The sequence below is a fragment of the Stegostoma tigrinum genome, chromosome 4, assembly GCF_030684315.1.
Source record: "Stegostoma tigrinum isolate sSteTig4 chromosome 4, sSteTig4.hap1, whole genome shotgun sequence".
Lineage (NCBI taxonomy): Eukaryota > Metazoa > Chordata > Chondrichthyes > Orectolobiformes > Stegostomatidae > Stegostoma > Stegostoma tigrinum.
The window spans coordinates 122455593-122472317 of NC_081357.1; the positions used below are offsets into that span (position 1 = coordinate 122455593).

Sequence of the window (16725 nt, forward strand, 5' to 3'; positions counted from 1 at the left end):
TCTGCCTCAATACCATATACCTGCTTTCTGTCCATGCCCATTAATACCTTTAAAATCTTTAAAAAAAACCTCTCTCTTGAATAAATTCAGTGACTTGGCCTCCACAGCCTTCTGTGGTAGAGAATTGCACAGAATCATTATGCATTGAATTAAGAAATCTTTCCTCATCTCAGCACTACATGGCTTACCCTGTATCTGAAGACTGTGACCAGTGGTTTTAGACCCCCAACCAGGGAAACATTTTCCCTGCATGTAGCTTGTCCAGTCCTGTTGGAATTTTATACGTTTCAATCAGATCCCTCTTATCCTTCTAACCCCTGTGAATTTGTGCCCAGTTCAGTTCAAAACATGAACTATTTGTTTATTTCAATGTAGTACAGTCTGCAGCAGACACTTAGAATGTTATTTTAGGTAAATTTATTTTACTTCATCTTTGCGTGGATTGTCAGGTATGTCTAAGGCGAGTTGTCATGCAGGGTATAAGGGAAGAAGGTTGTGGGTGGGTGGTATGGATTGGGAAGAGTTGGAGCTAAGGTTTGTAAAAGGAATATTAAGGGCTGTGTAAGTGTGTCCCAGGGCACATAGTGGCATGGATAGCATGAGGGGCTATGGAGTTGTGTTCCAGAGCAGAGCTGGGCATGGAGAAGAGAAAGGTTTCTAGGGCTGGGTGCAGGTACGTAGATTGGCATGGAAGGCTTAGGGGTTAGTACAGGGTTTGAGGTGGTATGGATGATTGTGAAAGCCGGAGTGATGTTTTCTCTTTATTGCTTTCTGTAAAATAGCAGCCCAGCTCGTCCCCACCTCCCTAACACGTCCCTCCTCCCACCCAGCTATTCCTTCCACCTCCAGTCCCACCTCCATCTCCTACCTACTAACCTCATCCCGCACCCTTGATCTGTCCGTCCTCCCTGGACTGACCTACCTCCCCCCTACCTCCCCACCTACATTCACCTTTACTGGCTCTACCCCTGCCTCTTTGAATGGTCTGACTCCTCTCCACCTATCTTCTCCTCTATCCATCTTCTATCCGCCTCCCCTTCTCTCCGCCTCCCCTTCTCTCCATATTTATTTCAAAACCCCCTTCCCCTCCCCCGTTTCCCAAGAAGAGTCTAGGCCCAAAACATCAGCCTTCCCGCTCCTCTGATGCTGCTTGGTCTGCTGTGTTCATCCAGCTCTACACCTTGTTATCTGAGGTTCTCCAGCATCTGCAGTTCCTACTATCTCTGAAACGATTTTTAAAAGTCAGGTTTGTGGGAATTCACCTGAATCATTGATCAAAAGCAAGGGTTTCTTACTTCTGTTATTGGATGTAGAATCTTCAATCAGAGAAGCTCGGTTTGTAGTGGTTTATGATAGCACTACATTTCTGAAGTAAGTGTTTACAGGTGACATCATTTACAGGCAATATTGCAGGCTCTGTAAGTGTGCTGGTGGTGAGTTCATTAGAAGTAAACACATCCAAATTAGAAATCAATATAGTGCACTGAGATTTGGCCATATAGATAATCAGACACATAAGAACACAAGAAACTAGAGCAGAAGTAGGCCAGCCATTCAGCCTTTTGAGTCCATTCAATGAGATCATGGCTGATCTTTGATTCAAAGCCATTTTCCTGCATTATCCCATATCCCTTCATGTTTTGTATGTAGAAATCTATCAATCTCAGTCCTGGACAGACTTGGTAATTAAATTCTCTGGGGAAGAGAATTCCAAAGAGTCATTGTCCTTTTAAGTAAAGAAAGTCCTCCTTATCTCACACCTAAATGGTCTGTCCTTTATTCTGAGACTGTGTATAAGACATGTCATTTAATTTTCCCAAGCTCTTAAAGGGAGCGACCAAATTTAGATAGAATGGGGAAGTGGGAGGTAGTGGCCTAGTAGTATTATTGCTGGACTGTTAATGCAGAGACCCAGGTAATGTTCTGAGGTCCTGGTTTCAAAACCTGCCACAGCAGATGGTGAAATGTGAATGCAGTAGAAATCTGGAATTATGAGTCTAATGAGGACTGTGAATCCATTGTCAATAGTTGGAAAAGCCCGTCAGGTTCACTAGCCTCCTTTAGGGAAGTAAACTGCCAACCTTACCTAGTCTGGTCTACATATGACTTCAGAACACTCAGCAATGTGGTTAACTCTGAACTGCCCTTTGGAAAGGGCAATAAAATGCTGGTCTGGCCAGCAAAACTCATTTCCATGAATGAAAATTTTAAAAAAGCTTTCTCGGAGAAAATCTGCTGCAAAAATATTTTCGAACCTAAAGTGATACCCATCTGATAGGAAAGTTATTATTACCAATGTTGTGTTACTATTGAATGTGATCTCTTCTTGTATTCAAGGCTAAAGATTGAGTGGCAAGAGGCTTCGGATGGAACAGGACAAATTTTTCTCAAGGCAATATAGTCTTAGCATTTCAAGTCTTTCCCTACAACATGACTTCTGTTATTACTTCAGTAATTCCCCAATGGATGGTTTCATTGGTTTTAACAACTGTTCTGTAATGAATAGCTGAAAGCTGCACACAGTACCCTACCTATGGCCAAATTAATACAAAGTGATCATCTTCTCTTCACTCAAGACCATAAGACACAGGAACAGAAATGAGGCCATTTGGTTCATCTAGTCCACTCTGCCATTCAATCATGACTGATAAGTTCCTCAACCCCGTTCTCCTGCGTTCTCGCTGTAACGCTTGTTCCCCTTGATAATCAAGAACCTAACTATTTCAGTCTTAAATGTACTCAATGCCCTGGCCTCCACAGCCTTCTGTGGTAGTGAATTCCACAGATTCACCACTGTCTGGCTGAAGAAGTTTCTCCTTATCTCCATTTTAAAAAGTCTTCCCTTTACTCTAAGGCTAAGCCCTCGGGTCCTAGCCTCTCCTACCAATGGAAGCATCTTCCCAACATCCACTCTGTCCAGGTCCTTCAGTGTTCTGTAAGTTTTAATTAGATCCCCCCCCCCCCCCCCCCCCCACCCACCCATCCTTCTAAACTCCATTCAGTTTAGACCCAGAGTCCTCAAGCGTTCCTCATATCTTAAGCCTTCCATTCCTGGGACCATTCTTGTGAACCTCCTCTGAACCCCCTTCAGGGCTAGTGCATCCTTCCTGAGATATGGAGAACAGAGCGGCACACAACACTCCAAATGTGGCCTGACCAGAGCCTTATAAAGCCTCAGTAGTACATCCCTGCTTTTTTTTTCAAGTCCTCTCAAAATAAGTGCCAACATTGCATTTGCCTTCCAAAATATTGACAACATGCAAGGTTAGCTTGAAAGAACCCTGGACTAGAACTCCCAAGTCTTTTTGCACTTCAGACTGCTGAATTTTCTCCCCATTTAGAAAACACCCCATACGTCTCTTTTACTTACCAAAGTGCATAACTTCACAGTTTCCCACATTGTAGTCCATCTGCCACTTCTTTGCCCACTCTCCTAACCTGTCCAAATCCTTCTGCAGTCTCCCCACATCCACAATATTACATATCCCTCTACCTATCTTTGTATCATCTGCAAATTTAGTCAGAATGCCCTCAGTTTCTTCATCTAGATCATTAGTGTTTAAGGTGTAAAGTTGTGATCCCAACACTGATCCTTGTGGAGCACCATTTGTCACCGTTACCGTTACCTGAGAAAGACCCTTTTATCCCCGCTCTCTGCTTTCTGCCAGAGACTCAATCTTCAATCCATGCTAGCACCTTACCCCTAACACCCTGAGCCCTTATCTTACTCAGCAGCCTCCTCTGTGGCACCTTATCAAAGGCCTTCTTGAAATTCAGGTAGAGAATATCCATTGGCTCTCCTTGGTCAACCCTTCTTCCTCAAAGTTACTTCCTCATAGAATTCTAGCAGGTTTGTCAGGCATGACCTCCCCTTGATGAAACCATGCTGTCTTTGCCCTATTTTACCATATACTACCAAATATTCCAAAATTTCATCCTTTACAACGGACTCCAAAATCTTACCCACAACCGAGGTTTGGCTAATCGGTCTGTAATTTTCCATCTTTTGCCTTAATCTCTTTTTAAACAGGGCTGTCATGTTAGTGATTTTCCAGTCCTGTGGGACCCTCCCTGACTCGAGCGATTCTTGAAAGATCACCACTGACACTTCCACTGTCTCTTCAGCTATCTCCCTAAAACCCTAGGGTGTAGTCCATCTGGTCCAGGTAATTTGTCCATCTTCAGGCCAATCAATTTTACTACTACCTTTTCTTTGGTGATGGCCATCATACTCAGCTCTGCCCCCGATTCTCTTGAATTTTTGGGATATTACTTGTGTCTTCCACCGTGAAGACTGATGCAAAGTAATTATTCAGTTCCTCAGCCATTTCCTTGTTCCCCACTACCATCTCTCCAGCATCATTTTCCAGTGGCCCAATGTCCACTTTTGCCTTTTACATAGCTAAGGAAACTCTTACACTCTTCATTTATATTACTGACTAGCTTGCCCTCCTATTTAATCTTCTCCCTCAGTTTTTTTTTGTTGTTGGTCTCCTGCATTCTAAAGCCCATTTACAAAATGCAAAATACTGCTGCCCTTGTAATTGTTCCATCATCCTCCACATTTATGTTTTGAACTCTAAAGAGGGGATTTTAACAGTGCACGTGGGCAGAAACTAGGTGGATAAGCAGTTAAGCTCAGCCTGGGGATTTGTGACCAAGACCTCACTCATTTTGCATGTTCCAATGCTACCTTAATCTTCTGAGCAGGGAAGAGGCACTTAGAGGGAAACCAGCAGGGTCTTTCTTTAAAGTTGCAAATTAGATTTTGATAATGTCATCGGGACATGACCACTGTTTTAGTAAGAAGGTTTTGCAGCAAAGCTGTTGTTGCTTTCTTGTCAAGTGAGCCTAGTCAAAAGTAATCCAGACATACAAATGCCCAGGAAGGTCATTGTTTGAATGTTATTGACTTTTATTGGGGGCTGCAAGAGGAGTGGGATCCTAGAGCATTCCCAAATCCCCACTAAGCCACTCAGCTGAGCACATGTGCCTGTAACTCCTCTTAGTAGCCTCCTCCTGCTCAACATTCTGTTCCCTCTGGATATACAGCAGTGTATTTTACTTCTTACTAGTTTGGGGCAAGACCTGATTAGATGTGAGTTGGAAATTTAGAACCTCCTCATCTGTTGAGCTGAACAATTTATTTTCCAATTAAGCACCACCCACATAACTAGAATTGAAATTGGGAGTACTTTTCCATTAATTTGTTCTAATATTTCTATCCCAATATATTTTTTAAAAAAAATTCCTGTTATTGCACTCTAGTCCCATCCACTGACATATATTTACTAAGGTTCAGAAGCTAAAATTTATTGTTAGCCTTCCAATACATCAGCATCTCTGCAAGATGGTGTGGGAGTTTAAAATCCCTTGGGTACAGTAATACCTGCACAATAAGAGTTTGAAAGCATTACCTTTCAGGAACTTATTCTAGTTTCTGATGATTCTTAGTCCACCTTATCTTGGGAACAATAAAACAACAGGAATAATTGCTCGTTCGCTTCTTGATTATGGTTGAATATTAAAAAACACAACTTAGAAATTGCACCTTGAGATAAATTCTCAAGACTAGATAATTTCCTACCTGTGAATGCAGGATCTATCAGAATGCAATGAAAGATTTATCTCTTTGATATCTTCATCCCTATGTAGTTGTTAATCTCTTCCAATGTTAGGAGAAACTAATAAATCCTCTTGGTCCCAGACAGACTTAGCACAGACAGTCAGAACAGAGATGTCAGCATGAGTTTTCCTGAAAGACTGTTCACCTGGACATGGCCAGTAGAAAGTACTTTTCTTTTTCCCCCCAGTTGACTATTGGCTCCTTTTTAAAATAGCACATTGCAATCCCAATGTTTAACCAATCTTGCACTGTGACTGTCTATAAACACACAAGACTTTTGCTGTTAACAGATAAGCTAGGACTGAAAATCCAATTGTCATGGATCGACAATGTGTAGTTTCCTCCAATCTGGGCTTGTTGACAGAATGGAGCATAGCTGACAGACAGAAACCCAAGTGGACAACCTTGTAATGAAACATTAAGTGCCTGGAAACACTTAAGCCACATGTGAGTTATGGTCGGTACCCTGAGCAAAATATAGATTACATCCAATGACTTTTCATCCATTAATCTCTTATAAGATGCATGAAGATTGATTTTAACTTAAAGAGGTGGAACAAAACAAATCAGTAGTGAGTTGACAGATCATTCTAGTACCCAATTGATTTCACTTCCCATTAATTTCAGTCCTGTACTCTATATGTTCAAGATACTATGCAGTTTGAGAAATCAGCTCAGCAGCCACCCCTGCCTTCTCTGGGACAATTACACAGAGGAAATACATACCTCTTTGCCAACAATGTGCACATTCCTTGAAATTTGTTTTTTTAAGAGTCTTGAGTGGCTAAGGATTCTCAGCATTCAGTGGCTTGTGGGAACATCATATAATAGCGATTCAGGCCAATAATTTTCTATCTTTTGTCTACTTCAATTTGAAAGTTATTATCTGCAATGTGTATGCATCAGAATTATAAAACCTCTTCACTGATACATCACTTTAGAGTCTAGGTAACATATTATACCAACTCTCAAGTATAATGCAATACTCCAATGTTTAATATTTCAGTTTTTTTTGTTTTCTGTATCTTTTTACTTAACAGAATATAAAGCTTTATCTAGATCTCCCTTTAGTAGTTGTAGCTCTTGTTGCAGTATGGATTATTTAAATAAAAAGTATTCATAAACATTGAAAAACATGCTCATAATGAGTTTTCATCTGAAAGAAAAAAGTAAACAGTTATCATGCAATTCATTAAGCTCTGGAAATAGTTAGAAAATAAAAAGGAATGCATAAATGCAATCTTCTACAATTTATTAAATTAGTTTTCCACGTAACAAGTCATCCTATTTTTATATGACATAAATTCATTACTTTAGGTTTACAAAACATCTTCAGAAATTGCATTAAAAGTTGCAAATTCCATTGCGTTGTGATTAGTGTCACATACACAAGAATTGCAGCAGTAATGATCCCTGCATACTCCAGAATCTATGACTTGTAGATGATTGTTACACCTCAGTTCTGCTATTTATTATCATGCGTCCTCCATGTTTTTCAGTGAGTGACTATTGATGTGGATACTCTGCCTGTAAAACAAAAAAAAACTCTAGTATTAGCTCGGTAGAAATTGCATTTCAAGTTGAATAAAACAAAATCAAGTTGTATTTTTTAAAAAAATATTATTTGTGTTTTCCAAATGTTTGAAGAATATTTAATGTTTTTTTTCAAATGTCCCATATGGAAGTTCAGTAATATAATTTTATATAGACTACATCACTGAGTGCTTCAGCCCACTCCAATGATATCAGCCTGATGAGAATGGCATAGTTTCTCCTCGCTCTGTTAAAGTGTTTGGCAGCAGGATGGGTTGTCTCTTTTTTACTTAGGGGGCCAGTGTGGGAAGATATTTTGGGGGTTTCATAATGAGTGAGTATTAGATGGTCAGTTAGAATGCTACAAAGATCGGAATGAAGTGGCTTCTTGCTCTCCTGGAGGTGGTTGTTGCGGGCAAAGGTACAAAAAAAGGTCAGCAACCCTTTCTAATTACAATTGGCAGCTCTTCAGGATTAGACTATAAGAGCAGAGATGTGCTGAGGCTGTATCAGGTTTTGGTCAGATCACATTTGGAATATTGTGAGCAGTTTTGGGTCCCATATTTGAGGAAGGATGGACTGACCTTTGAGGGGGTCAAAAGGACAAGAATGATCCCAGGAATGAAGGGCTTGTCATATGAGGACTGGCTGAGGACTCTGGGTCTGTACCCAATGAAGAATGAAGGGAAATTTCACTGAAACTTACAGGATACTGAGAAACCTGGATAGAGTGGATGAGGAGATGATGTTTCCAGTAGTAGGAGAGACCAGGACCCGAAGGCATAGCCCCAGACTGAATGGACAACCCCTTAGAATTGAGATGGGAAAGGATTTATTCCACTAGAGGGCGTGGAATCTGTGGAACTCACTGCTGCAGAATGCTGTGGAGGCCAAGTCATTTAGTGTCTTTATGTATAGAATATAGAACATACAGCACAGGGACAGGCCCTTTGGCCAATCAATTCTGCCCCAACTATGATGCCATTATAGTGGGTTCTTGACTAGTAAGGGGATCAAGGACTACAGGAGAAGGTAGGAGAATTAGGTTGACAAACATATCAGCCATGATTGAACAGCAGAGGAGACTCATTGGGCTGAATGGCCTAATTCTTCACCTAAGTCTAATGGTCTACGCTTTGTTTAACCGTCACCGTGCGACAGGGCTGCAAACTCCCCTTTGTTTTTTTGTAGCCAGCCTAAAGTGCATCTTATTCATACAGGAAGACTTCAGATAGAGATTGGCTGCAGGAAATGTCAAACAGGAAGAATTTCTAGCAGGAGGCAGTCTATTTGAAATATCCTCTTCTTTACATGATGTCAGGAAAGGATTGAAGTTGAACATTTTGTCGTGCATACCAGAAAATGATTAAGATAGTTGCAGTATTATTTCAAACACCACCAAGGGTTCAACTTTCCAAGGAGTTTTGTATTTTGTATTTCCCTCAATTAAAACATCTCCAACAGTACTTTTTAAAATCACACACACAAAATCTAAGTTTTATACTATTTAATCTTACTTTCAGGATATCATTAAACAGCAATGTTTCAGATCTCAAACGGCTACAATTTTCCTCATTACTTTAGATGCTGAAGAACCTGGTTGTTGCTGGGAATGGAAGGTTTGAGTTTTTGGGAGAGGCTGAATCAGCTGGTTTTTTTTGCTGGAGTGTAGGAGGTTGAGAAGTAAGCTTATAGAGGTAGATAAAATCATGAGGGGTATATATGAGGTGAATGGCAGGTGTCCTTTCCCTGGGGTGGGGGATGTCAAGGCTAAGGGGCATATCTTTAAGGTCAGATGATAAAGATTTTAAAAAGGCACCAAGGGCAATTTTTTACATAGAGAGCAATTCGTGTGTGGAATGAACTTCCAGAGGAAGTTCATGGATGTGGACACAGTTACAATGTTTCAAAAGACATTTAGCCAAGTAGGTGAATAAGAAATATTTTAGAGGGATGTGGACTGAGCGCAGTCAGGTGGGACTAGTTTTTTTTGGGATTATGGTCAGCATGAACTGGACTAAAGGGTCTGTTTCAGTGCTGCGTGACACTATAATCTCTGATGTAGCCAAGATTTAGTTTTCATAAATCCCTACAGTTTGGAAACAGGCCCTTCAGCCCAACAAGTCCAGAGCACCCAACAATCTATTGTACAAATCCCTGAACGCTAGGAGCAATTTCCCAAGGCCAATCCACCTAACCTACACATCTTTAGATAGTGGGAGGAAACCAGAGTAAATCCACACAGACAGGGGAAGAAATTGCAAACTCCACACAGACAGTTGCCCAAGGCTGGGATTGAGCCCAGGTCCCTGGTATTGTGAGGCAGCAGTGCTAACCACTGAGCCACCATGCCACCCTGGAATGTTAAACTGGAATGTTGGATGAACCTGTATTCATTTGGTATAAGTATTACCTTGCTGAAGAGGAATTGAAATTTATGCTCGGACAACTGCTCAGAAGATCATTAAGTAATTGATTTCCTCTTCTAAATTGTGTTGTGTTACAGAGCCCAGTTCAGAGAGATCTTCGGCTCTGTTTGCATTTCCACTTGTCAATAATGAATGCATCAGCTTCTGTTTATTCATTAGTGTTGCAACTGTCACAATCATATTCACGCTCATAAGGTAACTCTAATTATGTGGAAGATTATAGATATAATATTTTCTAGTCCACCTGTTCAGAGATATTATGTCCCACCTCTGGAGCAGGTGGGAGTGGAACTTGGCAATAGAAGCGTAGAAAATAAGAACAGGAGTAGGCCATTCAGTATGATCATGGCTGATCATCCAGCTCCACCCTGGGCCTGCTTTCTCCTCATACCCTTTGCTCTGTAAACATTTAATATTTTGGCCTCAGATGCTTTCTGTCACAGAGAACTCCACAGGCTCACCACTTTCTGAGTGAACACATTTCTCACCTCAGTCCTAAAAGACCTACTGTGAAATCTGGTTCTGGACTCCCCAGTCATCCAGAACATCCTTCCTTTGTTCATCCTGTTTGAATTTTACAGGATTATATGAGAATCACACTCCCCCCCCCGCCATCCCATCATTCTTATAAATTCCAATCAATGTGGCCGAAACTGATCCAGTCTCTTTTCATATGTCAACCCTGCCATCCCAGGAATCAGTTTGGTAAATTCTCGTACACTCACTACTTGGCCAGAACATCCTTTCTCAGACAAGGAGACCAAAGGTGAACATAATACTCTAGGTGCGGTCTCACCAAGGCTCTGTACAACTGCAGCAAGACATCCCTGTTCCTGTACTCCAATCGGCTAGGTATGAAGATCAACATACTACATCTTTACCTTCAGCGATTGGTGTACAAGGGCACCCAGATCTTGTTGCACTATCGCTTTCTGATCTATCACCATTCAGATACCGTATATAGCCAAGCAAAAGTCGATCTTGTGTAAAAGTCGATGCACTATTTTTGGCCAAAATGTCTTGAGTTTTCCAAATATCTCATGGAAAAGTTGGCCCTTGTTCTTCACAGATAACAAATCGACATTTTGAGTTATCCTGTACATACTGGTCAATGTTACAAAGAGGAAATGATCGATGAGACTTTGAGAGTCAAACTGAAACAACAGCAGAGAAAAAAACAGAAGGAAACGGAAGAATTTGGTGCAAAAGTTTAAGTTGGATCAGGTCAGAGCCAGGTACTTGAAGAATACCATCATATACCTAGTTGAGGTTTTGAAATTTCTTTATCATTTTGTGTAAAAATGCCATCTAGAAAAAACAAAACATATACAGCAGCATTTACAATGAAAGTTATTGAAGTTGCAGAGAAGACAAATAGCTGTGTAGCAGCAAAAGAATTTTGTGTTGCAGAGAAACTTGAGAGAGACTGGAGAAAGATATCAACCCAACTTCAGACAATGCCAAAACAAAAAGTATGCCAACAGAGGTAAGCGTAGCAAGTGGTCACAATTGGAGAAAAAAGTCACTGAGCGGGTATTTGAAAATCGTCAAAATGGAAGATGTGTTAGTCATGAAGCCATCTGACTCCATGCACGAAACAATCAAAGGAAGATGGAATTTTGAATTTCAAGGCGAGTGCTGGATGGTGCATAAGGTTCATGAGAAGGCATGAGTTAGTACTTTGTCAGAAAACAGACTGCACAAAAGCTGCCTGTTGAACTTGAAGATTAGATATTATAGTTTCAACATTTTGTAATCAGAAAGCAGCAGAAGGAAAGCTACAAGTCATCATGCAGTGGAAAGATGAACAAAATGCCTTTCACTTTCAACATGCCAGAGAATCGAACTGAGAACCAAAAAGGAGAAAAAACAGTATTGGTGAAAACCACTGGCCTTGAGAAAAATAGATTTAGTTTAGTTCTTTCTTGTAAGGCTGATGGCACTAAGTTAAAACTGGTGACTGTCTTTAAGAGAAAAACTTTGCCAAAGAAGACATTTCCAAAAGGAATTGAGTCCATATGCATCCATGAGGTTGGATGGATGAAGGTAGATGTATGAAATAGATATAAGAAGTTTAGAATCTACAACCTGGTGGACTACGCAAGGAAAGGAGTTTGCTCATCTGGGACCAGTTTAGATCACACCTAGCGAAGAATGTTGTGATAAAATACGATCACAAAACACTGACATAGGCTGTAATTCCTGGCAAGTGTTTTGCAATCAATGGGTGTTAGTATCAATAAGTTATTTAAGGACACGATGAGAATGAAGTGGAATAATTGGATGTACGATGGAGATGAAAACATACATGAGAGGAGGTACCATGTGGGCTCCGTCACTGCCACTAATCTGTGGATGGTTCATGTTCATTTTCAAATCATTCAAGAAATGTGGAATTCTGATTGCATTGAATGGTACAGGGGACAATTATCTATGGAGTGACATAGATGAGGAAATGGATGATGTGCTACCCCAAACTACGGACAGCGAAGATGAAAAGGGTCCACATGATGATATAATTCATCCTGATGATGATGAAGCTTTATTCGGTGCTAAAGATGTTGAACAGTGTAATTTAGCGGGATTTTAATAAACTATTTTTTGACGTATTTAATTTTTGCATGTATAAATAAAATCTTACTATTGGTAATTCATTTTTGTTTCTATTTGTCTTTATCCAATAATTACCTGTGTCATTATTTGTTGTGTTTTTCTTCTTTATTTGTTTAGAGATCAGTTTGGCTTCTGCTAATGGCAAGGTATTTTGGACTATACCATGAATTTCAGCCTCCCAAAAGTAGTACCCACACAGTAGTCAACCCCATAAATTTAACCTTTTAAAAATTTCTAAAATATTTGATTTTTACACGAGTATATATGATAATAATCTGCCGTCCTATTTTCGGTGCCAAAGTGGATAATGTCACATTCATTCACATTATACTTCATCTGCCATGCATTTTGTTCACTCACTCAAATGGTCCAATCATACTGAAGCATTTCTGCATCTTCGTCACAGTTCACTCTCCCACTCAGCTTTGTGTTATCCGCAGATTTGGAGTGTTACATTTAGTTCCTTCATCTAAATCATTCATATATATTGGGAATTGCTGGGGTCCAAATACTCATGCCTGAAATACCTCTCCAGTCACTGGCTGCCACTCAGAAGATGACCTATTTATTCTTATTTTGTATCCTGACTGCCAAACAGTTCTCTATCCTGTCTGTACATTACCCCCAATCCGTGTTCTTTAACTTTCTTAGACTCTTATGCAGGACTTTATCAAACGCTTTTTGAAAGCCTAAGTAAACCATATTCACTTGTTACCCCATACCAAGTCTACTAGTTCCATTCTCGAAAAACTCTAGTAGATTGGTTGAGCATGATTTCCATTTCCTAATCCATGCTGATTCTTTCCAATCCTCTCACTGTTCTCTAAATGCTCTGCTATTAGATTTTTTTATAATGAACTCGTATCATTTTCCTTCTACTGATGGCAGGCTAGACAGTCTACAATTCCCTGTTTTCTCTCTACCTGCTGGTCTGGAGATAGGGACACTACCACTGCACTACCTCATAGTTAGTCATACCCATCATTTATAGAGGTGAGATGCGACACCAATCAGAAAAATTGCTATTTTCATTTGTGTAACCAGGCAACTGTTTACCAAATAGTCTTGATGTTCAAGCATTACCAATGCAACCATTTTCTTGCAATTTATTGCATGTCACTGTACTGTGATAGCACTTCCATTTTTGATTAATAATTTTGATCCGCAAAGAATCAAATTGTAAGTACAATATTATTGGAACAATGTTCCACCTTAGTCGAAAACATCTGTGCCCAAAGCTCAAAATAAAGTATTAAATAACTATGTTATGCATTTGAAAAACTGACAGAACCACACAATTCTTAATATTACAATCATCTTCTGCCTGGAGTACTTAAACTTGGCTTTTGAACCACAACTGAGCATGGTGGGAGGTATAAATTAGATGGAAACAGTAAAACAAAGTGAATAATAAGTTATTGACCTCTTTATATCATCCTCCAGTGTCCCCAACCCAATTTCTGATATTTAGTTGCACTGACTTTAACAGAATTGACTGTCAGACATGAAATGTAATGAGTGGCCGATTCACTACTGACAGCTTAATATTACTCTTGAAGGTGAATTTCTGTACAGCACAGATGCAGGGCAGTTTGCCTGCTGTGTTGTATTGGTTACAAAAACAAAGTTGCTGGAAAAACTCAACAGGTCTGGCAGTACCTATGAAGGAAAAACAGAGTTAACATTTCGGATCTAGTGACCCTTGTATTGGTTCTTTGATTTGAGCAAACATTACAGAAGATCATTATTCAATAAATATCTACCTTAGCTCTTGGAGTGCCAACTCATTTCTTACTCGGATGTCTTCTGTTATTGGGTAAAACCGGAATATCATTAACCCAATGATAATCAGTCCCGTGGGCACTGCTGACAGTAGTATTTTTAGGGTGAAAGTCACAGACTGGGGCTGGAAACATTCTCCAGCTGCATAGCCTGCAAAACTAGGACACAAATATCATGATACTTTTTTCTGACACCAACTCTTTACTTTGTATTTCTTATGCTATGTCATCTCCTGGATTATTATGATCTTACAGTTCTAATTGCAGATAATTTGTACTGATCATACAGTGTAAAAGTTCTAATGCTAATTAGATGGATGAAGTTACAGTCAAAACAACCATAAGTCTCTAGACAGAATAATCTACAGGGCTTAATGCCAGTCAACTATAAATTGAATTAAAATTGTCAGAATCCCAGGTAATGTAATAGTATATGAAGTTTCTTAAATTGCTCAGTTTTACAAAAAGCCACAAGGATGTTGACTTCCTGAGTCTCCTAACAGTCAGTTTCAAAGTGAGACTACAACATGTCTTCCATATGTCTATCCTCTCAATTATTTTATATGGTGTATCAATGGATTGATGTAGGGATAAAGATAGGCCATTTGACTCTGCCATTCAATGAAATCATGATTGGTCTGATAATTTAATAGTTCCATTTTCCTGCTTTTTCCTCTTGGATTCTCTTACAGATTTGTCTAACTCAGCCTTGGATATGGAGAGCAAGTAAAACGATTATCAAGAAACTACTATCAAGAGGGAATCTAGGCTGGCCTGTATGGCACTAATGCTGGGGAGAGATGTTTGAGGAATTCGATTTGAGATACATTGAGTGACAGAATATTAGGTTTCATTCTCCATTCAACCATGTTAAACTTGATTCTGGGCTAATTAAAGTTGAATGTCACATTCATTTTCATGGATATACACAAGCACAATACACAAAATCTCTTTAAAAAGGCGTTTCTTCCTTTAAGCAGGTGATACTACTTAGATCACACTATCAGTTGGTGAGATAATATTTGTTTTACGGAAGGAAATAAGGTAAGCTTAACAAATGTGTTTGAATCACTTACTGAAGGCTAAGTGCAGAGAATCCCAAAGAAACTCCATTAGACAACTTGGCGAAGAAGACATAGAATGAGCAGAATATAGTTTCCAGTCCCTTTACGTGTGGGTTTTCAAGTCTAAAAGCATCAATAACATCAGGCAGCATAGACCTATAATGAGAAATAAGCAGGTCTAAGTCTACAATGAGGTCTGTAAAGTCACCTTTAATGTATATAATGTCAGGAATGCTAAACAAAATCTTAGAACTTCTCATTCTAGTTATAGATGCCAATTTTAGCATATGAATTTTTGATACTATGACTGCATTGCCAATAAAATTGACAAAATGGCCATGCTGTTTAGGATCCCACCTGGCAGAATTGCTGTGTGTGAAACAGACCTAGGATTCTGCTCCAGCATCAGATGGAAACACCAGATGAGGATTTGGTGAGATTGACTATATATGGCTGTGGGGCAGATCTCCCAACCTTGGCACAGACTCCCAGAAATTAGTGAAGAGGCATCTGCAGGGAAGACAGTATGCCTTTATCTTGTCCTGTGTCTACTTTGTAGTCCATCAGTTTTACTCACATTAGATTTTTCCATAGTACTTTAAAGCTGCTTGTTGTAGCGTAGAATCTATCCAATACATTTTAACGAAACTGAAGCATTCATTTAGCATTCCAATCGTACGCAGCTTTTCTGGAATAGCTGCGGATGGAGGGACTGCTCTAGCTGATGCTTTCTGTCCAATTCTTCCTTTCTTCCCTCCCCACCAAAAGCTCCCTCAATATCAGAAAAGCTGCAGTCTTTCACTGGCCAGAATCCAAAACTGCACACTAACCCTCCCTCCTGCAAGATTTACAGCGTGTCAGGAGTAAAACAGCACCAGTGCCAAAGAAAAATTGCAAATCAGCTGACATTGAGTTATTGAGCTGGATCAGTGCACAAGTGCTCATAGCACCTGTTCCACAGGACCACGTTACTGACCCACTGAATTACAGGTGTATAAAAAAAATTAAATTAACGTCATGAAAAGTTCAGGGGTTGTGGATTTCCAGAATGTTGCAGAGTTTAATCCCCACCTGCCTTAGCCCAGAGCAGGCAGACCCTCAACTGTACAGCTAGGGTAGTCACTACAGTGCTATCTGCCTCAAACTACATGGAGATTGGCACCTTTCCCATTTGATGGTAGAGGGCAGGTCTTCATTTCTTCCTCTGCTCTCAGTACACCAGCTGGATAATTATGACAAGGTAATCAATCACTTCTGAAATACATTTTACCTTTTCCTAATAAGTGTCCAGTACATTTTTGTAGCCATCAGTTGTACTGAGATCACCTGTCAGTTGGCACGTGTTACGGAGCTGTATGGGGGTGGGGATAAAGGGTCAAAAGCCTGCAGGAAGCTAGAAACAGTGCAAGACGCAAAGTCTTGAAACAGGAGAAGGAGCAAGGCCAACTCTTGAATCCATAGAAAATGATTGGAAAGAAAAGAAAGGAGTAAATTCCACAAAAATAAATCAAAAAACTGTAGATCTGCAACGGAAAGAGAAATTGCTGGAGAAACTCAGTGGGTCTGGCAGCATCAGTGGGAAGAAAGCAGAGTTAATGCTTTGAGTCCAGTCCCTCTACTTAAGAACATTCTGATAAAAAGTCACTGGACTCGAAATGTTAACTCTGCTTTCTTACCAC

At 40.0% G+C, this 16725-nt stretch overlaps 2 protein-coding genes across 3 annotated transcripts in view; one reads left to right on the top strand and one right to left on the bottom strand.

Annotated features, from left to right (window-relative positions):
- Window positions 1–12196, top strand: part of wdcp (WD repeat and coiled coil containing) — a 60226-nt gene extending 48030 nt beyond the window's left edge. For both annotated transcript variants that reach the window (XM_059645632.1, XM_059645633.1), the window contains one exon: window positions 10658–12196. Coding sequence is in view for 1 of the 2 variants with exons in the window: in XM_059645633.1 (XP_059501616.1) it covers window positions 10658–10677 (20 nt within the window). In the remaining variant the exon portion in view is untranslated. The remainder of the gene's footprint in view (window positions 1–10657) is intronic.
- A 1764-nt stretch (window positions 12197–13960) lies between these two features.
- Window positions 13961–16725, bottom strand: part of mfsd2b (MFSD2 lysolipid transporter B, sphingolipid) — a 71378-nt gene continuing 68613 nt past the window's right edge. Inside the window, exons 12-13 of the mRNA XM_048531324.2 lie at window positions 15059–15202; window positions 13961–14141 (exon numbers count right to left, since the gene is read on the bottom strand). Coding sequence (XP_048387281.2) covers window positions 13961–14141; window positions 15059–15202 — 325 coding nt within the window. The remainder of the gene's footprint in view (window positions 14142–15058; window positions 15203–16725) is intronic.